Source organism: Xenopus laevis, chromosome 3S, assembly GCF_017654675.1.
Source record: "Xenopus laevis strain J_2021 chromosome 3S, Xenopus_laevis_v10.1, whole genome shotgun sequence".
In the NCBI taxonomy this organism is placed as follows: Eukaryota; Metazoa; Chordata; class Amphibia; order Anura; family Pipidae; genus Xenopus; species Xenopus laevis.
The window spans coordinates 67,364,233-67,390,289 of NC_054376.1; the positions used below are offsets into that span (position 1 = coordinate 67,364,233).

Genomic DNA, 26,057 nt, shown 5'->3' on the forward strand with positions numbered 1-26,057 from the left:
CTTTTTGTGAGACATAAACATTTATTTCTTTTTTTATCTTTACATCTTATCTCTTATTTCCTGTACACATTATTAATGTTAGATACAATTGTATTTTTATTTGTTCAAGGTAAAACGTTACATTTGTCTTCATCTACTAATTTAGGCTTTCTTATTTTCTATGCCATTAATGTGATTCTGTATCTTCCCCTTTATATCTTTGTCTCTTTTTATAACACTAGGATTATTTATTAAATATTGGGTATTCCATTTTACATTTTAAAATAATCATTACTGTTTAAAACATTTTTCTGCATGAACTTTTTCAAAACATTTTTCTGTATGAATTTTTCTGAAAAATGAAGTGGATGAGCTCATTATTTACTCTCTTAACTTTTTAATGTTCAGACATAACTTTTTAATGTTTAGTCCGTTTTGCTCGTGTGTATCTAGATAAAATATCCATTTTACTTCTGTTTGTAGTAATTTTTTCACACAGGCAACTTAATTCTGCAGGTGATCAAAAACGCCATTGCCCTGATGTGTACTGATACTCTTTACTGAAGCAGAAAAGAAGTCCCCACGGAGGATTATTTCGTGGGATTTGTACGTGCCCCATATAATATAATTTTATTACAAATTTTAGAGAATTGATATGTTGGGATTACTAAATACTGAAACGCATTACACACAGGAGAAAACATATTGGGATTTATTATAAAACACACCCTCTGGGCAATATAATTCATATTTTAAAGGAACAATAACACCCAAAAATTAAAGCATTTATACACATTTAAACATAATGTTATGTTACTCTGTTCTAGTAAACCATATTTGTTTGCTTCAGAAACACTACTATAATTTATATACTGTAAATAAGGTGCTATGGATAGCCATTGAAGCTGAACAAGGCAAAAAGACTCATGTTTACACAGTAGATAACAGAGAAGCTCTGTAGAATTCAAATGAGAAGGATAGTCGTTAACCACTTGGGGGTGCCAAATGTTAGGCACCTCCAAGTGAATGTATTCACTTACCTGAAACCCTGGGCCAGTGCTCCTATCAGAATGCTTCTCTTCGGGCTTCTTCTGCCTCCAAATTTCCCGGGGCAGATGCATGCGCAGTAGAATGAAAAAGTCGAATTTTTAGTTAAAGTTCGGCCTTTCTCTCTAATGCTCATGCGCAGCCACAAGAAGTCAGAAGAGAAGCGCTCCGTGGTGTTCACTGGTATAACCCTGGGCTGGTGCATTTGAAACTATTACCTGACTGGATGAGAAAAAATCATTCAGAAACAATGTGCCATTGGCCTAATAACTAATGCAAGGGACAAACGCAGCTCAGGTGCCAGTATGTTTTAGCCGGTTGCACGTTGCACCACATCCATGTGTTTCTACAAAAAGCAGATGAAAAATATGTAGAAATAACAAAAAAGTGATTTTTATATAAATATTTTGAATAGCTCGATGTTTTTTTTTTAAATATTACATCACATGAGAGATTATCATACATGATAGACGTCTTTAAATTCACAAGGAAGCCATTAAAGGGGACCCATCACCCAACAAAAATTATTCATTTTATAACATTAGTCAAGCAAGATTAACTTTAATTACACAATATAAATTATCTGAATCTTTTTTCCTTCAGTCTGGGAATTCATAATTAATGCAAGCAGGCAGGAGCCATTTTGTGGACACTGTTATTAAGGCAAGCCTTCCATTATCTCAGAATCTTGTTTGTGCACCAGAATGTGGGACCCGATGTCTATTCCCATGCCCTGGCTACACAATTAAATGGTGAAGAGAACAGGGGAATGTGTGGAGAGCAGTGACATCTAGGAAGTGCTGAATGGAAAGTGAAAGTAATTGTCTGCCCCGCCTCTATGCCCAAGATTTTTAAATGACCTTACAACAGCTATGAATGCTTTAATAAAAAATAGAAATTGGATTTCATGTTTATTATGAAAAGGACTTTTATTATACAGATTTTTGTGTCTGGGTGACCAGTCCACATTAAGTTTCCCCTATGCTGCACAGAACAACATAGAATGTCTGATACAGGATTTCTTAAGTGTCATAAAACATAATATTGTATTCAGGTAAAGGGCAAGTTTCCTTGGATCTGAACTAAATCTAGTTTTGTGCTTATTCTACAAAAGTGTACTATGAAGGAATAATTTGTATGCAGAATACATGCAATTCAATAAGGTAATACATGTTCAAATTTTGATTTGTACTTGCAAGGTCCAAGAAATACACTAGAGGGCAACATTGTGCCGATGATCTGCCTCACTGGTCTTCATTACAGTCATTCTATACCTAAGATATCTATGCTGATGTTGGCATGTATTCTAATCAACACCAACCCTGGACACCTTTAATGAAAAAAAAAAGAAAACTACAGGGGAAGAGGGGATCTAAGGATGTTGAAGGAAAATAAAGGAAAGCGAAAGTGACATCATTTAAAATAATTATATATTATAATGGATGAGATTAAGGTCTAAACTAAATGGGAGGTTTTGATCAGATTTTGTGGGTCAGATCCACAAAATCATGTCATGCAATAGCACAAGATATTGTAAGATCCTATAAAATTTGATCCCCATTGCTGTAATTTAAGCCAGGTCAGATCTGATTTTTATTTTGTTGTATAAAGGCACAGCATGCAGAGTTCTCTTCCAACAGCTGTATGACAATAGATGTGAAAGTAGCAATATGATTCAGTCAGCACTCGCCAACTTTACGATTCTTTTCACAATCCGGTGCACGTGACCCATGGTCTATTCACCAACTGCATTGTAGAATTCTAGTAAACACTAGACACAAAACCACTCACACGTTTAAAAACCCTTTATTCAAACATATGGCTCTTGATCTGTGACAACTGCAATATATGTCAAATTCATATATTTTGCACATCAGATTTTTCTATTAGTCCCATCATATTTTGACCCATGTGACTACATCTGGCTTATAGGATGCATTCTGTCGATCTGACACCATTCTACAAAACCTTCATTCTACAAAACCTCCATTGTTAGTTTAGCCTTAAGGTGACACTGTCACCGATTATCTGAATACACTAGTGATTTTTTTATTTGCAAAGTGCTGACCGGTCGCTTGATTAAATGTACATTTGCTTGTCTGAGCCCTGTGCTCAGTAGAGACAATGATGGGAAAGTTCAAAATGCTGGAAGGGAAAGTAATCAAACACGTACATCTACTTCTTATTCTAATAATTCATACATAATGTGTATTTAGTGATGTTTAAATTGAAGCAATAAGCAATTATTTTTGAATGCGTTATGTGTGTGAGCTGCTCCCAAATATGAAGAATAACCAGTGCTACAATATTTACTGAAAATGTAAATAGTTCTGCTAGTGTTTCTCCTTTCAAAGATCCTTGATTCATACTCTGAAAGTCATTAAAACTGAATTTACGTTGTATAACAGGATAGAACTTAGCCTTTCTATCCTGTCTCTCACTTTTCATCTTTTTATGGCTTTTCAGTAGCTGTTAGGACAGTGCCACATTTTCCAGCTCTGCAGGCTCGCACCAACATTCTTAATCACCCCCATAGCAATCGCCTGCATGTGTGAGTGTACTCGAAGCTCAAATGCTTATTCAAATAGAAATGCTGACTAGAAGCCCTAGTGGCTGTCAATTACTTGAAATTTTTGATTGCCACATTCCTCTCTGGGAGAGTCATTATGATTAAAGCAGCTGTTTTTTTTATTATTCTGGAGACTGGGTAAGGCATTCTATATGACGCATGTGTTCTCTGGTGTTACATAGGCAGTTTACTTCTATCACTACAGCATCTTACAACATCAACATCTTATAATGATAATACAATTTTATTATCATTATAAGTAAAAACTTGCTATCACTTGTGTGTTTATTTTTCTTCAGGTGGTACCTAACTGACATAAAGGATTTGAGTCTAAAGGAAGGATTTTTGGCTCCCGACTCTACCCAACAGGTTAGGTTCTCTGCTGTCCTAAACACGTAATGTTACTTTTCGTCTCTGGAAAAAAATGACAGTAATACACAACATTACATTCAAAATGCTCAGCAAAATACAGTTTAGGTATGCACTGATAATGGCAGGTTAAAGGTTTTGTTTAGAGAACATGATTAGCTTGAACCCATTGCAGTTTTTAAACTGTGAATTTCTTTCTCCATGGTTCAGTGGGCTCCTGTCCTTAGTATATTACTGTATGCCCTCTGCAGATCTGGGTTGCATAAGAACTTTTTATTTCCTGATCCAGTTTTTTTAAAAATGTATTTTAAATTGGGATTTTGGGAAAGATAAGGTTTAAAAAAGCCATACATAGACCAATGGATATTGTAAAGCACTCATCTGCTTGTGACCATTCTCCCTTCTAGTGCCCATACTCATAGCTAGAAAGGGCATCAGAACATTGAATTATCTGTTCAGACAGATCAGCCATCAATGTCGTTCTGCTTCATTTGCATCTCACATTTTCACAGCAGCATCTTAGGAAATTTGGTTTCCTTCCCTCTAACTGTTACAATTTGATACATACATTTTCAGCACCTATAACAGAAACTAGTTTCTCACGTTGCAACAATTACTCTCTAAAAAAAACTTTAGTTTAAATATTAAGTCAGGAGCATGCTCAGTAAGGCTTAAAGTGTCGCTGTGAAGGAAGGAGAGCAACTTATTTTGCAGATTAGAACAGTGCTCTTCTTTGGTTAAATACCCCCTTTGTGGCCCGGCAGTTGTTCAGTACCCACATTGGCTGAAACAGGGATGTTGTTATATATCTGAAACTTTCATATGTGCCATTTAGCCATGTTTATAATTATCTCAAGGAATACAATATAGTAATACCTTAATTACCTTCAAAATTCATTGTGGTAACTACGGGTTTAGTTTATGATCTATGGACACACGTGCAGATTTTCGCTGCGGTCAGCGGTGCGGTTTTTAAAAAGCTGACTGCAGCGTAAATATGCTAGCCCAATGTGCCATTGCCTAAACTTGAAACTGCTGGCATATTTCCGCAGTGGTTAGCTTTTTTTTAAAAACTGTGCCGAAACCGCAGCTAGGATCCGCATGTAGGTGTCCATAACCTTAGAAACATAAAGCAAAGAGAATTAAATAACTTTATTCTAAAATGTACATTTTTGAATAATGGTGAAAAAAAGCTAATTGTGGTGATCTATTTCAAATTTAAAAAAAAAGGTTTGTAAGGGTGCAGTACCCCTTTAAGGTTTTAGATTTGTTTCAGTCACATGTCCAGTTTATTTTTATTCTGTAACCCATATTTTTTAAATTGAAATCCAAGTTGCTACGCAATTCCTTGATCCAGTACATCTCTACTATTCGGGGGGGGGGGGCATTATTCCCTAAATCTGTGATCTCCCTTAATATTCCTAATTTTTCATGGCAATCATCCGTGACATGCTTTACCTTCTCACAGCATTCTTCAGAAAAAAGGGGAAAGTCCACTGCAAAAACAAGCTATAATACACAAGGCTAAAATCTAGCTAGAGGTTATGTATACAATGAGATAAAAATCAGATTACACAGGGACAACATGTTGGCTAAAACAGTGCCACTCTGGTAGAATGGATCTTATTTAAGTCTGGGATGTAAATAAAATACACAAGAACTGTTTCCCTATAGCCTTTCCAGAACTGCTTATTTGGTTACATAATTTGTTCTCAGCTTGTTGAACCACAACCAGCAGCATATTCATTGACTTAGGGTCAGATTTCTCAAAACACATATGGTAATCAGCAGCACTGTGTTTTCATGTGATTCCTGTAGGAAACTATTGTTTTCATTCTCCTTTCCACCGAGAGGGGCATTGGACTAAATTAGTAACCCTTTCAGCCATTATGCTTTCCTCCCTTTGGTGGGTAGGAGTTTTTTATGGTACACAAATCTAGCTTTTTGAAACTAGAAAATCGATGTATTTTTAATTAAAAAGTGGTTTCAAGAACTTTTCACGATACATCCTTACTTTTGTAACATACAGTCAATAAAGATCTTGTCGTAATTATCATCTTTAAGATGTTTATATCTAACCCCTTTGCTTTGAAAAGTTTTAGTCACTGATTACACAGTTCAAGGGCTAAAGGTGGATTTACTGGCTTAAACTTCTTGTTCGTAAAAAATCTCTAGATTTTAGTTGCCGAGTAAACAAAGGTGCTTTGTATAATTCCCTGAATCCGAGTAATGCTTCACTTCTTGGTATCAATGGTTAAACATTCACCTGCTGCTACTGTACATACATATTTCATTTGACAATTTGCATTTGAAACCCAAAATGCATATAATGATGATGCTTCTGGTTCACATGTGTAAATCAAGTCACCTAATAAAGAGAACAGAGAAGCATGAACAAAAATGAGTACATTGGCATATAAAGATGTCACATGAGGCATTTGGATGCCACTGCCATCAGTTGGAAAACCACAGGATTCAAAATACCCCTCTCTGTCTGTCTCTTCTCACAGTAATTTATGGAAAACAGTGTCTGAAGGAAGTTAGGGCAAGTCAACTCACATACCAAAAACACTGTGCTTGGCTTCTTTGGTATCTTGTAGCATTAAATAAATCTTTTATGAACAATACAACTGCAGCAAGGTGGGAGTTTTCTCATTTAACTTGCAGTCTATGCTGATCTAAGTAATCAGGGTGCTTCTGTGAATCCAGGTTTTATATTTTGTGGTATACAGTGCCGGAAGCACACATACAGGGGAATGTAATAAAAGTCGATAATGGAAAATCTATTTGCAATGCGAAAAGTTATGCCTTTGCGCATAACAACATCTCAAGTACAGAAACTCCAGATTTAAGTTGGGTTCCATTAAACAAACGTTAACAATAGCTGTGCAAAGCATTGCTTGCATTCAAAATGCTAAAAAAGTTTAGCTAAGTTGAATGACACATTCAGAGTTTTGTCTCCCTTGTTTTGTTGCAGTGATGAAATGCCACACTATTCCTTGCTGGAAAAGACTAATAAAAGACTGTGTGCTATAGCCCTAAAAGGGGCTTTTTTTTCTTACAATGTTTAATTAAGACTAGTGCCAGGTGATGCATTTCTCTACAGGCCAAGAATCCAATCATCCACGGATCCTCTGCTAAGGATCTGCAGAAACATTGCTTCAGCTCTGATGCAGACAATCGTGGTGGGTTTCGGAGAGAAATACAAAATCTCTTGTTTTGGACCCTAAATCTGCTTCATCTGCTCCTGAGCCAAGGCAATGTTTCTGGCACATCAATCAGCGGATGTGCGTTTCCTTGCAAGTCGAGCTCCACATCGTCTGGCCCTAATGTAACAGTTGTAAAGTTGTGGAATCGTTCTACTAGAGCAGATATTGGATATTTTGCAACCCCAACCACTGAGAAATATAGAGACGGACACCCCATTGCCCTAGGAGATCGGAATGGTCTACAACATCTTGGACCTAATGGTTTTCAGCTGCATTGCAATATATGTCTGATCAAATTCCACTGAGTCCAGCTAAAATCCAATCAAAATTGTAAAAAAGTCTTAATACCCGTTCTATGTTTTAATATATCTATATTTCTGGTATATATTAATATGATTTAGGAGTCGCAGGCGTCAAGATATAATTGGACTGAACGAAAAGTTGCAGGTAAAAACAACATGGTCAGACTGTCGGATGAAGATGCTGCTTTCTGCGTTCACATCAGTTTTGTAGTTGTTACCTGCGACTTCAGTCGCCTGCATTCCAATGAAAACCGCTTGTGGAGTCCAGCCCTAATACTTTTTTTGTTTTGTCTATTTTTACTTTTCAGTAAAGCGTTGCAGAGAACCAAAGGAAGAGAGACGTCCATGGAAAATTTGGTAAGGTATTTTACTGTTTCGTGTCATAGCTTTCACATCATCAAAACTGACCCATGATCCTGTCAAAATCGCAATGCTGTTAGTACTGTATACATGTCTGCTACATAAGATATTGCACAACTTATACAGTAAATACAAAATGCTTGTAATACAAAACTTTACTTTTCTTGCTATAATTATAATAATGACAGTTACTTGAATTGGCACTTTAATTCCTATTCTATCCTAATCCTAGTGTCATTCTTTAGGCTTGCCAACTGCATTTAGGTACAGTATTTGAAATGCTGACAAGCATACTGAGAAGGTATGGGATTTATTATCTCAGATCTGTACAGTACCAACATAACATTATGGGGCAGGTTGCTATTTAACTTTTATTCAGTTCTATAAGTTTAAATGTATTTTTCTGTTCTTCCTTTTCTGAAGACATACAACACTTTTTTTATTAATAAATAGGTTTTATGATACTTCTAAACAAGCTATCGGTGCTCTGTTCATTCATTTTACAAACGTCTTTCTCTCAGACTTGACTGAAGAGGATCCCTGCTCATTGTAAGTTTTGCCTAATTTATCTATTGAAATTGATGCCTAGGCTGATACCATTTTTTCAGACTCTAAGCTGCTGCCTTTGCTGACGATTTCTCACTTTTGTTTAGCAATCCAAATGCCAGACTGAATCTACCACATCCTAACTAACTACATAACTTATACTTATTTTGCACAGCAAAAATAATTATTTACCCAGTTTTTATTTTTATACTGAACTGTTCCTTTAAACCAAAAAAGGATAATGTAAATGCATTTGAATTAAACGGGCGATTACCTGCAGTACAGACATACATACATCATCTTCCTGAACAAATATAAAATTAGCTTTAACTGCTCAGATAAAGAAATCAATGTATTCAGTTTTTGCAACTGTCTCTTATCTTCTCATTTGTTTAGATACCTTATGCATTTTCTACTTGATGCTACTCTTGGCATGTTGGTCATCTGGAGTTGTGTGAAGATGGTGTCAGTGATCATAGAAAAACAACAGTACACACTACTAGTATTTGGGGAATATGGTAAGGCTTTATTGTCTTTAAAGCTGACCTTAGACGTGCAGATATACCTGCAATATCGGACAAACGATCGGATCTGCCACTAACCTTTCAGATTAAAAGTAGTAAAATAACAGATCAGACGATGTTCTGCCCTGACAGCAATCGTAAGTTATGTCCGACAAAAGCTGGTGACAGTCTCCCACAGATATCATCAGATATGCAGAGATATTATCAGTAGCCGACAGAAATTTTCTGATCGCGGTGGCGTGAAAAATGACGGGAATCAAGTGAAATGTAAGAGTTACACTGCACACCCAGAATCTACTCACTCTGCAGTAGTGGTGCTGGTTCTCCGTTGACCCGGCACGGTCCCTTAGCAACAGCAGCTTTTTGTTCACGGATCCGCACACACACAAATTTCTGCAGTGGGGAAAGTGTCCCTTCTTTATTGATTTATATCACCAATATCAACGTTTCGGAGGTACAACCTCCCTTCATCAGGGTAAAATTACAAGTGCAGCCTTTAAAGGTTTTTGCTGCAGTTGTTATTTTATCCTGATGAAGGTAGGTTGTACCCCCCGAAATGTTGATGTTGGTGATATAAATCAATAAAGAAGGGGCACTTTCCCCACTGCAGAAATCTGCGTGTGTGTGGATCCGTGAACAAAAAGCGAAAAATGTCGGGACACTCCACACATGGTCCGAAAACCGTACGAAACAAAGATTTGTACGATCATATCTGCATGTCTATGGCCTGCTCTTTTAGCAGAAAGCAATGTCTGCTGTCATCTTGTGCTGTAAGCACGATCGTTTTTTACTGGTACACGTGAGGGCAGTATTGTGCAGCTTTGTTATTTTACAGGAAATGCTAACTGTGTAAAAGGGAATCAGTCTGCTTTTTATGTCTGTATAGTTTTAACACAAAACATTATGGCATCATACTTTAAATATAATACTTGAAATATATTTACTAACATTGTTTTTTTGCCCTGTTTGGTATTTTAACAACTATTTGGTTGCTGTGGTCCAATGAATGAGAGATTGGAGCATGAATGGCAGGTGGCATGAATTGAAAGAAGAATACAATTTAATAAGAATACAATTGTAGCTTCACAGAGCAATAGTTTTTGTCTCCTGGGGTCAATGACCCCCAATTAAAATCTACTGTGGCCACACACATGTAGCAGCATATCTTTCATATACGGTACTTTATTCCAAGGCACGCAATTTTTAAATGCAAATAGGGGGCTTTTGAAATAGCAGGTTTAGTAACAGGCAAGAAGTGATCAGATCACTGCCTATACATCCAACTAGTTGATAATTCTAATTTAAAGGCGTATGCTTTTCTAAATTTATTCCTCCACTATTTGAACTGTTTTCTCCAGTGCCATATTGGTATAAAAGTCCTTCTGATTAAGCGCGCCACTTGCTTGTAACTTCATTGTATTCAGCATGATCACCACTGGGACAGTAAAACTGCTACCCCCCACCCCACAAAAAATTACTTTCTTGTGTTTGCCATATGCAATGATTTATATGACACAAATTAGAAGCCCTAGAAAAATCATAATCTTTTCTGTACAAGTTTCTTATGAACTGTAGTTTGGTTATACAATGAACTTGCTTATTAAAAGATTTTTTTATTAATACATAAACTTTCTATATATATTTTTTTTACTATGTTTTGGTCTTTGTACTTAATGTCGCTGCTGAGTGTTTATAGCAGATGTGCTGGTTATGCTAAATTCTCTCCAGAGGGAGGATGCGTGGGATGCTGTTACTGTAGTTGTCATGGCAGTCTATGATCTTTCCGTAACACATTTTTCCCACGTTCTGACATAGCCAAGTCCACAATAAAGGAGTGCATTAAGTAAAAATGAGATGCTAATATTTTTTATTTAAAACTACAGCAATAAATATACTAGTATTTTAATATAATATTTACTGAAACTTTAAGACCACATAAAACTTTCAATAAGGAATCTATAATCTGCAAACTTCATTTATTTTAGGGAAAGCATTTCACCCATAGTAACAGCTTACTTGTGATGGCAGGCCTCCCAATGAATTTAGGCTCAGTGCAGGTAGATGGAAAAATTTCCCAGCTCGGCACAGAGAAAGAGAGAGAGAAGGAACCCGCCCAGTGCTGTCATGTCACTGCATTCTCATCTACTGATTCTACTAAGATTATTTGAAAGCCTAAAAAAAGGCAGTGACAGGTCTTGAAAATGAGAGGCTATGAGATAATCCTTTTAAATACATTTTTCTAGCGAGGAAAGGCTTGGGAAGGAATAGTGTATAACTGAAATATTATTTGAAAAAACGACATAGAGCAAAATGTAACTGTAAATGCTACATAGCTGACCCTATGGTACGGGGAATGAAAACAGAAAAGCCAGAATCAAATTGAAAACTATAAAATCTATGGCCTCTATTCATTGCAGCTGAGAATTAATATTGAGCCATCTGCTAAATTCTGAGATGACTATTGAATCTGTCCTGTTTTGCTTTGCTGAAAATCTTTCAAAATGCATTGAAGTAAATAGGTGAGAAAATATTCAAGCTGTGGAAAAGGGTACAGTAGAGCCATAAGTCTCTCGTCTTCCCTTTTCTTCAGAAGGACTTTTTCTTACAGAAATGGGTGAGGAAAGGCATGACTGAGGAAAACTGTTCCACATGAAAGAGAATGTGTTAATTTGGCATGCACTTTGAGACCAGACTGTGGAAAATAAAATAGAAGTCTCCGTTGTTAAGGCCATGGCAAATAGATGTATGAATTTTATACGGAAGGAGGGAGACTGAAGAAAAGGAAAGAGATCTGCAGAGTATCTACTAATTTTATTTTCTGGGGATGTATTCCACAGAGTCATGAGCATGCGATCTTGTATCCCCTGTGTGGTTTATATATGCAACTGCTGATTTATTGGTGAGGAATGTGTAGGTTTGATGCAGTTGAAGTAACAAGGGCTGGAAGAATGGAAACGTGTGATTATAAAGTGCCATGATATGTTGTCTTTGAACAATTGAAAGAGCTTGAATTGAAGATTTTAGTAAACTATTGGGGCCTCTAGGATGGCTGGTATGAGAGTGAGAAATTTCTCAATGGCTCTGGCTAGTAAGGAGATTTACTTGTGTGTATTGTTCTGGAACCCCAGATTTCTAATTAGATTATATAGTCCCTCTATGATATGCGTTTTTCATGAAGATTTTGTCTAGGTAAAAGATGTAAGCCTTCAGGAGTAAGTGATAATTAGAAGATGCAATCCTTCTGGAGTAAGTGCAAAGCTACCAGTAGTATATCGGACTATGTCAGCACCTGTAGCAGCAGAACTGGACTAGCTAATGATGTTATAGGAAGTAATGGGGTGAATCTGTACATGCCCACATGGGAGAGCACACGTTAGAAAAGCTCTGTAATAAAACTACTCAGTCTTGTGTCTGGTTACTCAGCACAACCACTACTGTTCTCATATCTGGTATTTAAGGGTGCAAAGAATGGTAAATCTTCTTCTGAATGCCAAAAAAGAGGAGGTGTCTATAATGGAATTGTATGGTAAGAGAAGGGAAAAACATCCTTTAAATCTATTTTTAGTATACAGGCATTAAGTTATAAAATGGTATCATGGTGTTGATGTTTCCTAATCCCTCCAAAAATTTAGAAAGAACTAGTAGTATAACAATAACATACCTCCCAACTGTCCTGTTTTCTGCGGTACAGTCCCAATTTTGACAGCCCAGCACGCAGCCCGGGTTTCTTACAAAAATATCCAGAGGTCCTCTTTGATCTCCTGCACTGATGCCAAAAAAAAATACAAAGTTTCTGAAATGTAGGGGTCCGTTTACTAAAGTCCGTTGACTTTATGTTTCCGCATGTTATCGCTGAGAATATTTTTCCGCCAGAATATTCGCAGCGACTAAGTTTACTAAACAGTGCTGCACTCAGAAGTCATTGCGATCATTTGCAGTAACTATGTTAATGAACCAACTTACGTTAGCGGTAATTTTAGCGAGTTGCGAAATTTTCTAATTTTTGTGAATTTTCTGGCAACAAATTACGTTTTTGCAAATATTTATGCTATAAAATAGTCTTGTTTTATGGCGGTTATTATGGCAATTTTTACTGTGACATTTATGGCCAGAAATGCATCTTCAAAACTCATAAACTTTATTGACTGATGATTATACCATCCAACAACATTACCAGAGTAACACCAATCAAACATTTATGCATCATATAAACCCTTCTGCCAATAGAATCATATGAATAAGAAATCATACCAGTCAATCTTTTTGCTTCATAGAAATGCACAGTTTATTGTAGCCAATCACAATGAAACAAAAAAAAAAAAGCGTAGAGGCTGACAAATCCTTGGATTGTGATGCCCGCAGCCAATAATACGACTCTGAGCTGAAACTGCTGCTGTTGCAACAGATAGAAGCAGAAGCCAAAACATCCTGTCAGCAATAGCTACAGATCTGTCTCCTGAACTTTTATTTAACTTGATGTTTCGATCATAGAATTACATAATCAAATTTCTGGCAGTACTAGCTAGCCTCTCCAACCAATTAGGGTTGTCTCATTGCCCAGGGTAGGCTGCTTGTTTGTCTGTGCTTATAAGATAAGAGTACTGTGGATTGGTGCAAGCCACTTACTATTGGAAGCAGGTATAATGTAACATGCCAAAAAATATTATTTTCTGCCTGTGTCTATTTTTCATATTTGCTATGATTTTTTTAAATTGAATAGCCAGTCCCAGCTTGCTTTAACTTATTTTACCTTTTATTCTCTGTAACTTTAATGCTGTCTTAAGCTTATCCTGTTTGTAATAGATGTCCTTGGAGTTGTGCAGGGTGGTCATTTCCAAGTAGGAAATATCCTCCCTGTCAGCTATTGTTTTCGAAGTGCATCAAAACAGTTTAGCATAAAGCTATAAGAAATAAAAGTCCCTTCCATATGGAGAGCATAGTACCTAGGAATGAACTAAATGTGCCCCTGTGTGTCAGAATTAACCTCCTATTAAATATAGGATACAAAATATGTAAGATGCAGATCTGTAATGGATACAGGCATTTCCTGAAATTAAGAATGTTTTCATGCATGCCATAAAGAGATAATGTAGGCTGATGTCCTTTTGAGAGGTGAAGTGGTGAATCAAACATATTGAGGGGTTATTTGTTGAAGAACATCGCTCATTAATTCCCAACTCCTGTATTGGACTAATGGACATATTACAAGGTTTTCATGTTATACTATTTAAATTAGACAAGCATAATTGTATCCCTTGGCTTCCATGAAGTTGTTTCTGTTTGTGCCAATGCTAGAAACTAGCAGTCATGTAATTGATAATTCTTAAAATTAGCTTTTAGTATATGCAAGCAATTGAATTCTATTTCAAGTTGTCTGCTACCTAGTGTGCCAGATGTGCAGCATTGTCCATGTAACTAATGAAACTTTAAACTTTTATACGTTGTAGGGGATCCTCCACAAGCTGCGGCCTGGCTGGGGCAATGTGTACTGTATCTTATAATAATGATTGTGGAGAAGACCGTAATAACTCTTGTTCTGCTGATCCCTGGATGGACAAAGGTACAATTGACAACAAAAAATACTTTACTTATTTCAGCCCAGTGTAGTATAGAACTGTTATTTAAAAAAACAGTAAAGGGATATTTATGTTTATTCTTAATATGGCTTCTCATGCCATATTTCATATACTGAACTTATTGCAAACAGCCTAAAGTTTCAGCTTCTCAATAGCAGCAATGATCCAGGACTTCAAACTTGTCACAGGGGTCACCATCTTGAAAGTGTGTCTCATGCTCAGTGGGCTCTGAATAGCTATTGAGAAGCTAAGCTTAGCAGAAAATTAGGTTTGTTTGTAATAAAAGCTGATGCTACAAGGCGGATAATTAAATTCTGATGCAAACTGCATTGGTTTCTTTGCTGCCATGTAGTAATTATATATATCAATTACTAATCAGCCTTATAATGTGACCTTTATATTCTATGTGTACTTTATATTTTGACTTGTCCCCTAAGCTCAGTAATGACAGCAGAACAGAGCATGTGCAGTGAATCAGCACAAAAGAATATAGGGAGCTACAGGTGCATCTTCAGAGATACTGATCTTCCCTGTTAGTTGCCATGGGCTGGTACAGAAGCCCAAAACATAATGTACATAATTTCTAGCCTACTTTTTTAGTTAAACTTTAGCTCTTCTTTAGATGCATTTTATTTCCTAGGCATGCCCTTTTATCCCAAGCAGCTGTATTCTTTTCTGGCAATAATAAATGTATTGCTTTCTTATGTGCATGTGGTCATTATTTAATAGACGTATAAAGGTGGCCATACACGGATAGATCCGCTCGTTTGGCAATGTCGCCAAACGAGCGGATCTCCCTCCGATATGCCCACCTTGAGGTGGGCAATATCGGGCTGATCCGATCGTGGGCCCTAGGGCCCAACGATCGGATCCTAGCGTTCGCCAAACGGGCGGTCGGATCGCGGGACCGCATCAACGAACAGATGCGGCCGCGATCCGACGGGATTTTTAATCCCATCCGATCGAGATCTGGCCGACTTTCGGCCAGATCTCGATCGGGGAAGCCCGTCGAGGGCCCCCATACACGGGCCAATAAGCTGCCGACTCGGTCTGTCGGCAGCTTTTATCGGCCCATGTATGGCCACCTTAACTCCTACTAGTGGAGCAAAGGAGAGATCTGTAACACAGCCGGTGGGAGATATTCACTGCCCCTTCCACTTAAAAAATGAATTTGGCTCACTATCCAGCATTTTAGTGGTGAGTTCAGTTCTTTATTTCAACTAGGAATATATGTGATGCCTGTATCATATACAAGCCCATTTACAAAAACGTTGGAACAGTGTGTACATGTAACTAAATAGAGAATGGGATGATACCCTCCTCTTCTACACACATACCTGTTTTTTGACTGGCAAGTTGCATAGCATTTATCCTATTTACAGCTAATAGATGAACATGCGTAGTTGTACTTTCTGGCTCCCTCTCTTGCTAGTGTGATTTAGGGTTGTACCTAGGGATGAGATAAGCACTTAATTATAATTCAAATAACACACAAATGAGCATTAAAAAAAACATATATTGTTAAAACTGGATTTTTTGCAGTTATACCTTAGTAGGACTTTGCAAAAAGGTAGACAAACCCCTTTAACAGTTTGTCAAAAGAACAGTAAAACCTAAAAATAAGTGTTTTAAAGTAATGAAAATATAATGTCCTGTTGCCCTCCATTGTTACGACATGTGTTTTTTTCAGAAACACTACTAAAGTTTATATAAACAAGCTGCTTTAAAGCCATGGGGGCAGTTAATTAAAGCTAAGAATGAGGGCACAGGTTAAACAGCAAATAACAGATAAGCTCTGTCGTTTACAATGGGATTCTTCAGAACGTATCTGTTATCTACTGTGTACCCTGTGCTTGAATGGCTGCCACCATGGCTACACACCAGCTTGTTTATATCACCTATAGCAGTGTTTCTAAAGCACAAACACCAATTTTACTAGCTCAGGGCACCAGTACATTATATTGTCATACCTTTAAAACACTTTCATTTTAAGGTGTTATTGTTTATTTAACTTTTCACCTATATACCATAGCTGTCTGTTTTACACCAAGACTTTTTCAGCCTTACCATTCTACTATTTGCATTCAGGCTAGAGAAACACTAGTCTGACCAGTCATACAGTTCAGTTATTTCTATTATTACTTTGGCCTTGTGTAAGCTCACAAAACAACATCAAATATGTTAGCCAATAAGCCCAATCAGTTTGTATTTAAGCCCCTGTCTTAGAATAGTATGGGGCTGCATTTCTCGAGTGATTCGATTAGCTAGCTAGTAGGTTGATTATGTGAAAATTGTTCAGAGTGTAGACGCTTAAAGTTTTATGAAATAATTTGCCATATAGAGCGGGGACAGCATCTGCTGTGGCTGGTTTTAAATGTTTCTCTGAACAATTTGCCAAATGTTCATGGGGATAGAGGACATGATATGTGTCTGCATTTATATATATCTGCTCAGCCTATTGTGTAACCAAGTTCAGTCTCCAAGAAGGAACTTTTATCAGCACTGAGAAGAGCTTCTTGTTACAGTTATGACCTAGATGTGACACTTGTTTGTGCCAGGATGTCTGACTGAGAACATTCAATACCTGAATTTACTTTAATTTATGCATTATTCAGTGTTGTTCTCATATAGACATGTAAAAAGTACCAAAAGATTCAATATGCATTTCTGTCAATTTCCTCTTTTTATAGCTAATACTTAATCTATGCATAAGGACCTGAAAGTGGTTGTGCATGCTGTTTAGGGTGGGTCCTCATGATGGATATGAAGTTTCAACTAACAGCAGAAAATAATAATTAACATAAAGTGCATAACTGGTTGTAAGCCAGTTTACAGAGCTCACTTAATTTCCCCTTAGAATTGAAATGCTGACCTAATATATTCAAGAATGAGGAATCCTCTGAACTGAATTGTTTCTTTAAAAATGGGAAATGGCATTACTGTTTTCAGAGTTTCCTGGATAACAGGTTTGCCTGTATGCTGCTGAATGAAGACAATGTGGCAATTTCATTCTCCTTGATTTACTGTTTTTCTGTATGGATATACTGCTTTACTGATCTGTTAGACCTTGGAATTGTTGGCTCTGTTATCTCTAAAATAGTGCTATGAATTAAAATTGTGTCTTTCAAAGAACTCACCAAAGCCCCAAATGAAGGCCGTGGGACCTAGAAAACAGACAGTCTTCTCTAACATGCTTGGAAAAGAAACTATACCAAAAATGAAAAAGAACTACAACAAACATACAGCACCAGTAACATTGCCATTAATGGCTAAAATAGATATGAGCTGATCATTTCAATAAAATATTTGATCGTTCTTCCATTTTCATTCTCACAGTGCCTTATGACACCACCATAAAAGAAAGAGTGATTCCTCTGTGCTGTGTTCTGTGCCTTTTATTTTACTACATGATATACAGAATAACGTATCTTCATTTATGGTTGGTTGAGTGTACATGCTGTAAATCAAGATCTGCATAGCGACTCTGAGCATAGAGAATCTGAGCCATGTTTCAGCCTCCCCAACATTTCAGCTATCCCAAGTGCATTTTTTAAATTCCAGTTATCATTGTAACACTACAGAGTGCAAATGCTAGATATCATATTGCTACCATTGTAGCAAATTCATGTCTTAGCAGCCACAGAACCTGTTCTCTACAATTTACTCAGGCATGCACTGTGGCAGTTACTTTCTGTAGGAACTGAGAGGATAACATAAATCAGATTTTTCTTTATTAGACGTAGTAGTCATTAATACCCAATTCATCTTTATGGAGCCATAATGATACTGAGGGGCCCATTTACTTAGTTCGAGTGAAGGAATAGAGGAAAAAAGTTTGAATTTCGAATGGTCGAATATGGCTACTTCGACCATCGAATGGGCTACTTCGACTTCCAATCAATCGATTCGAACTAAAAATCGTTAGACTTTTCAACCATTCGATAGTCGAAGTACTGTCTCTTTAAAAAATTCTTCGACCCCCTAGTTCGCCACCTAAAACCTACTGAGGCCAATGTTAGCCTATGGAATATCCTTCGATCAATGGATTAAAATCCTTCGAATCGTTCGATTTTGAAGGATTTAATCATTCGATTATTCCTTCGATCGTTCGATTGTAGGAATAGCGCAAAATCCTTCGACTTCGATAGTCGAAGGATTTTACTTCAACGGTCGAATATCGAGGGTTAATAAACCCTCGATGTTCGACCCGAGGTAAATGTGCCCCTAAATGTGTGTTATTTACTTGTTATTCATTGGATCAAACTCTTTTGTACATAATGTCTACAGTGCTGGAGTTGGCCAGAAGAATGTCTAGTTAAAGGGATCCTGTCATCGGAAAACATGTTTTTTTCAAAACACATCAGTTAATAGTGCTACCCCAGCAGAATTCTGCACTGAAATCCATTTCTCAAAAGAGCAAACAGATTTTTTTAAATTCAATTTTGAAATCTGACACAGGGCTAGACATTTTGTCAATTTCCCAGCTGTCCCCACTCATGTGACTTGTGCCTGCACTTTAGGAGAGAAATGCTTTCTGGCAGGCTGCTGTTTTTCCTTCTCAATGTAACTGAATGTGTCTCAGTGAGACATGGGTTATTACTATTGAGTGTTTTTCTTAGATCTACCAGGCAGCTGTTATCTTGTGTTAGGGAGCTGTTATCTGGTTACCTTCCCATTGTTCTTTTGTTTGGCTGCTGGGGGGAAAAAGTGAGGGGTGATATCAATCTAACTTGCAGTACAGCAGTAACGAGTGATTGAAGTTTATCAGAGCACAAGTCACATGACTTGGGGCAGCTGGGAAATTGACAATATGTCTAGTCCCATGTCAGATTTCAAAATTGAATATAAAATAATCTTTTTGCTCTTTTGAGAAATGGATTTCAGTGCAGAATTCTGCTGGAGCAGCACTATTAACTGATTATTTTGAAAAAAAATGTTTTTCCCATGACAGTATCCTTTAAGGTTTATTGTATAATAAACAGGCTGCAGAAATACTGTCTAAGCACCAATACCCAGTGATTTTTAATACCATACTAGTATGATGGGATTCATTTTAAGTATGTAAATTTAAAGGGATATGTTCACTCTGCAAATTAGATGATGATAATTTTAGTTGTGCTAAGGAAGTAAACACAAGGCTATCACTTGCTGTACTAACAGTAAATATGTTGCATTTAGAAGCACAAAGACTTTTTAGTAGTAACAAATGTTTATTTGCAATAGTGAGTGGGAAGCTTCTGCACTGACATGTTTTTATCATAGTATTTATTATTTATATGTCTGCTTTTCCCTGTGCAGCTTCAGACGATTTTATTGAACCACATTCCAAACCCACAGCTGGAGCTTGTCCTTGTTATGCTGGTGGTACCATTTATAGTCAATGTAAGTAAAGACGTGGTTATGCCAATATTGTGCCCATTGTTAAGACAAATGTTCTCTTCCGTGAGAAGGTTACATTTAAAAATGTTCTTAAAGAATGCATGCAAGCAAAGCCAACTATCCTTTTTTCCAGTCACATACAATCCATGACATTAATGCAATTTAAAAAAGTCATTTTGTTAAGAGCAAACAAGGTAAAAGATAAAAAAAAAAAGTGCTGAATGATGCACTTAAAATTACGAATACCTTGAAAATCTCTGAAAATTTTAGTTTTTCGGAAAATAAAAACCTCTAAAAGTCCAATTTGATTTTAAAGGGGTCGATAAGATCAGGGCAGCTCCCATTGACTTCGATAGCACCTCAACAACTTTTACTTGGCGAAGCTTGGCATTTAAAGTTTTTTTCACTTAACTGATTTCGAATGTTTAGAGTTTTTTTTAGAAATATAGGAAAACCACAAATTTGTGGGAAAAAACGAAAAATGGATTTTTATTAAATATGTCCCTTAAATTAGTAGAGACAAACTAAGCAATCTTTGACAATAATTGTTGAATTTCTTGTGCTAAAGGAGAAATTGTCACTTCTGAGCTTATAATTCATGAGAATATGTGTATTTCCTTTGCAGGCTATAATGTTTTGGGTGGTTGACAGTTTAATAATGAGGAAGTACAAGAAAATGAAAAAGGACAATAGTTTAGAAAACACTTCAAACTCAAACAGAACTTCTATGTATGATGATGAAACACAGGTAAGAGGCAGACAACATTTTAAACTTATGTTTTTTGCACACACAGGTCTTTCTGATGGAGCCTTTTCATGTTTAACTGCATCAATCAAAACAGCAGATGTAGGCCTTAATGCTGCCTTTATAGTCTTTTAAAAGAAGCTATTTCAGCAGTAATAAAAGATCAATGCTTTAGACCTGCTCTGGAAAGATGTACTGTATGAGGAGCAAGCAGTTCAGTTTTCTCCAAAATTACATGCAACCTCTGCTGGAGAGAGAGATAAACATTAAAGTTTTGATTTACAGTCAACACATGTTTCAGACAAAACTTTTAAGTACACTGAAAGCTCTTCTCTTTGGAATCATGGAAAAATATTAATTAGTATTATGTAATAATACATAAGCTCTTTGCTGTAACTGTGACAGCCTGCTTGTTTGGAGTATAAAAAAGCAAATGATACTAATGTTTGTAGAAACGGCAATTTTTCTTTGTATGCTTGTGTAGTTTAAAAACGCCAAATTTTATAGCAAATGAGTACCGGTATAGGATCCGTTATCTGGAAACCCGTTAACCAGAAATATGGAAAAGCCATCTCCTATAAACTCCATGCTATCAAAATAATCCAATTTTTTAGAAAGGATTTCCTTTTTCTCTGTAATAATAAAACATTACCTTGTACTTGATGCAAACACTCTTTTAAAAATCCCATAGAAATGAATGGATAGTGGCGGAATTTCATACTAGAGGACTGTGGCGATCTCTAACTTCACTTTTTGATAAATATACCCCTTTTATACAGTAAATATACCCCAAAGGGCCTGTTGCCTCTGGGACATGAGACCTGCATCAATTTAAAACCTCACTGTAACTTCTTGTGCACGAACTACAGAATTAATTAAACTTCCTTTACTTAGTCTGTTTTTTTTTTACTTTACTTATATAGTGTTGGTTTTCCTTATTGTCAAATATGTTAGTGCTGACGTAGATGCTGATGTGTTGTGATTACCAGTGATAGGTTGTGACCAAACTGTTGTTTGTAAGACTTATTCAAATGCCACCCACCTGTTTCTTTGTTTTCACACTCGCCATAGCAATAGGCAGTACATGAATATAATCAAGCTTTTGTCTTGATCATCTGACCTGGCTTAGACACCAACCCAATTTCTCCTTATTCCATTACATTTTCTTTATATAAGAACTTCATTGTTTCCTCCCTGTGTTCAGCAACTAGTGAAAAACATACTATAAACTGTTTCATATGCTTTTTTCATTTTAAGGATAGTTATTGCTTTGTTTTCCTTAATCTGAATTAGCATTAATTTTTTTGAGGATTTCTGATTTCTCCACTGACAGCTGTCAGCTAACCCACAGTTATACTGGACTTTTAAAGTTTGTTCCACTGAAAATCTGACATGAGCAGAAGTCTCTATAATCCTCAAAACCTTTGGGAAGATGAGTTTTGCATATATGTACTGGGTGTGTGCGGCTTTTATTTTCTTCGAACCTCTCTAATACTTGAACTAACAGGGTAGATGTTATAACTTATGGGTACATGAATCCTGGGAATTTGATCAGAACTGAAACAGAACATCTTCAATAATTAACTCACAAAACCAGGGTTGATTACAAACCTTCCTTGAACTGTTTCAATTGGCTGGGACATTTCATTGCTGGCTTTAGTAAAAATATTTTTTGCAACTATCAGAGCTACTTTAATGCTTATGCAGGTATAAGTAATTATATAACATGATGTTATTTATGGAGTTGAAATAAAGATAACTGGACTATAATTTATGTGTGAAAAATTAAATATAAATTAGAGTTATTACATTTTTCCTCTATAAAGGATTGTTTACCTACTATACCATACAGGTCTCTTTATAGTTGTTAGAAATCCCCCATACCAAACCTTTTTCCTACTTACTGCAGCATCAGCAGACAGGCTGGGTATTGGTTGTTGTTGTGCCTGCCAGGCCTCACCAAAGATTTTTTGGGGGGCCTAGTGCATTGTAGTTATGTTTAAAAGGGGGGTTTAAAAAGTGGTCAATTGATATAGCTATAATTTACTGAAAATGCCAGAGCTATTGGCAGTACATAACAGGTACCCAGAATGTAGGAAGCCTTTTTATATCACAAAGAAATCAGTACATTTTTTAGGAAAATGTGGTTTGCCAGTTCCCCACTTTTTAGCAAATTGTGTCTAATAATGCCTTGTTTTGTAAAAATATATAATTTTAAGTAACAATTACTTCTGCATTTGGACTCTATAGACGTCTATTTTCTTGGCTTGTCCTCAGAGGCAGAATTCATGCTAATGTAGAGAGGGAAAGTCTTTGTGTAGTGATCTGTATGACCTGGCAACCTTTGTAGCTGGCCCTTTCTCTATCCAATTATCTCCTCCATTAGTATAACAATGACTCTCTTGAGTTCTGTGTTTGTGTTGTATTTTCTTCTTGTTCCTATGGCAATATAATGTCTCAGAATGTTTCCCTTAGAGATATGAGGTTCAGACTGTACCTTTTAAGTCAATCTGTTTCTGACAATCTTATTAATATCTAAGATTTGGTCTGTAAGAATTTGCCAGTTTCTTTTTTATATTTGCAACCTTTCATCAGGGTCCTAAAGTTAGAACTGCATCTACTAAAAAAAAAACTAAACATGTAAGTGTAAGTAAAGATTAGATTTGTATCAATAGTTGGATGAACGATGGAGTCTTGCACCTTCAGTCCAGCTAGTGCTTCCTATGTTGAGGTAACGATGCTGCTGGGGCTCATTTGGGTATGCCTCCAGATCGCAAGGCCACCCTTGTGCCCAAACTAATCCACTTGACCCAGCACCCACTGCAATCCCCTTCAAATTAGGTAGCTGGGAAATAGCCCAGCATGGAATTGATATCTACTAGATATCCAGCCACTCTTTGGGAGAATCCACTAGTTTCTCTGTAACAATGCCTTATGCCCACCTAATTGATACAGAGGGAACCTTCAGCTCAGGGCATAATCTATTCTAGTCCAGGAGAAGATTACTTTATTCCAGCAACAGCTGTTTAGAAGATGTCTTATTCCTTGCAGCGTGCAACTGCACCTGTCGCCTTCTTGGGTAGATAATCCAAATAAGGTTACCAGGGCAAGCCTTGCTTCTACACTGGTATCTCTAAATTAGAGCACTTGTAATAGTCCTTTCAAATATGCTACTCTTGCTGTCACCCTATCGGAACCCATCCAGGACATCAACCTAGGGATATTCTTCCCATATGATATCCTTATCCCTGAAATTAAATCTAATCTGGCTACAGAAGTACCTGGCTTTCAGCTTGGTTTGTGCACCCTAGCCAATGAACTGAATGACCAATATCTGCCCTAAATACTGTCATGGGAAAAAAACATTTTTTCAAAATGAATTAGTTAATAGTGCTGCTCCAGCAGAATTCTGCACTGAAATCCATTTCTCAAAAGAGCAAACTGATTTTTTTTATATTCAATTTTGAAATCTGACCTGGGGCTAGACATATTGTCAATTTCCCAGCTGCCCCAAGTCATGTGACTTGTGCTCTTATAAACTTCAATCACTCTTTACTGCTGTACTGCAAGTTGGAGTGATATCACCCCCCCCCCCAGCAGCCAAACAAAAAAACAATGGGAAGGTAACCAGATAACAGCTCCCTAACACAAGATAACAGCTGCCTGGTAGATCTAAGAACAGCACTCAATAGTAAAAACCCATGTCCCACTGAGACACATTCAATTGACAAAATGTCTAGCCCCATGTCAGATTTCAAAATTGAATATAAATAAATCTGTTTGCTCTTTTGAGAAATGGATTTCAGTGCAGAATTCTGCTGGAGCAGCACTATTAACTGATTCATTTCGAAAAAAAAATTTTTCGCATGACCGTATCCCTTTAAGGACCTCTGGGTTGTGCATCACCAAAGACATGTTTTTCTGCACATGTACACAGACTCCACAATTGTCCTACACCTGCACAAACTTTAGTATTATGTAAGCTTTTTGGGGAACATTTTACCCTGCGCATGAGCAAGAAATAAAACTATACTGCCCATGTCTTTGAACAAGTAAACTCTTGTGTCTTATAGCTTATTACTTACAAACACATCGCGGCTGACTCATTTACAGAGAAATAAAGGTTGTCTGCCTTGTTTCTTAAAAAATCGTGTTAAGCTAGGGATTAATACAGTGGTCTAGTGATGGGCGAATTCGCGGCTAATTTGCGCGTTTCGCCGGCAGCGAATAAATTCGCGAAACGCCCGCGAAAATTCGTGGCAAAAATTTGCCGGCGTCAAAAAAATTTTTTTCTAAAAAACGGGCGCCGGCGTCAAAAACGGGCGCCGGCGTCGAAAAAACGAGACACCGGTGCCGTTTCGCGGCGCCGTTTCGCGCAAATTCGCCCATCACTACAGTGGTCAATTGGGGACACAGTAACTGAGCTATTCGTCACTCTACAATTATGCACATGACAAAATTCAAGACATACACAAGGATTTCTATAGCTGTTAGGTAGATTTGAGCTGAACTTCAATATTAATATTATAAATATCAGAAACTGTAGGCTTTTTGATTCTGAAAGCATGAACGACTGATTAAACTCTCATAAATAAAACCTCATGCATTAATAGGCCTGCCAAAGTAAAGCACTGTTGAGGTGCTGTGCTTGTGGTGGCAGGAAGTTCATCTGACAGAATCTCTTCTGTGATCAGCAAGGTTCTTTTATTATGACTTGATTAAAGTGGACTGCAGGGAAGAAATCTCCAATCCCCCCCTCCAAACAAATACCCAATGAATGACTCAGAAGCTGACTTGTGGATGAAAGTCAGTCACAGCTTTATTATCATATTTTATTCAGTGATTCTTTCCCGCTTGTAAACAAATATTTATATAAATGAATTAACCATTTATTATATAACCACTTCAGAAATCAGACCAAAAAAACACTGCCAGCCATTGCAAGAGCACTGGGCATGCGAGAACCATTTTTTTATTCATATAATAATAAGGCAAGGATCAAAACTTTCCGCTTTGACAATCTCTTTACAATAAGTGAACAGAGTAATACAGTAACAATATGAAGGAGATAAAGTGCAGCATCTCCCTGCAGTTCCAGTGCATTTTGTTAGTCGATGCGATGCATTCGAATACTGTAGTTTGTTGTAATACTTATGTTTATATTTGTTATTCTTTTGCAGGTATTGCTTGGTTCTATCTCTGACCACTACCGCTCTTATGAGTAGAAACCCTGTTAAACTGCACATGAATACTCGGAAAGTCTGATGGAAATGTCAAGCTTCATAAGAAACTTCAAACAGCACACAGCATTACTTTGATACACTGTGTTACTCTATCTTGGTAGTTTCTGATATTTATTTCTCTCAAAGCTATGTAAGTTACACATACGCAGATTAAACTATAAGCAAACAAAGATTAGTTTACCAATATTAAATATACATTATGCAGTTAA

At 36.9% G+C, this 26,057-nt stretch overlaps 1 protein-coding gene across 1 annotated transcript in view; it reads left to right on the forward strand.

Annotated features, from left to right (window-relative positions):
* The window catches only part of tmem110l.S (transmembrane protein 110, like S homeolog), a 32,742-nt gene extending 6,685 nt beyond the window's left edge, over positions 1 to 26,057 (forward strand). Inside the window, exons 2-8 of the mRNA XM_018255714.2 lie at positions 7,784 to 7,832; positions 8,289 to 8,384; positions 8,778 to 8,899; positions 14,353 to 14,465; positions 19,780 to 19,863; positions 20,486 to 20,608; positions 25,786 to 26,057. Coding sequence (XP_018111203.1) covers positions 7,784 to 7,832; positions 8,289 to 8,384; positions 8,778 to 8,899; positions 14,353 to 14,465; positions 19,780 to 19,863; positions 20,486 to 20,608; positions 25,786 to 25,830 — 632 coding nt within the window. The 3' untranslated portion in view covers positions 25,831 to 26,057. The remainder of the gene's footprint in view (positions 1 to 7,783; positions 7,833 to 8,288; positions 8,385 to 8,777; positions 8,900 to 14,352; positions 14,466 to 19,779; positions 19,864 to 20,485; positions 20,609 to 25,785) is intronic.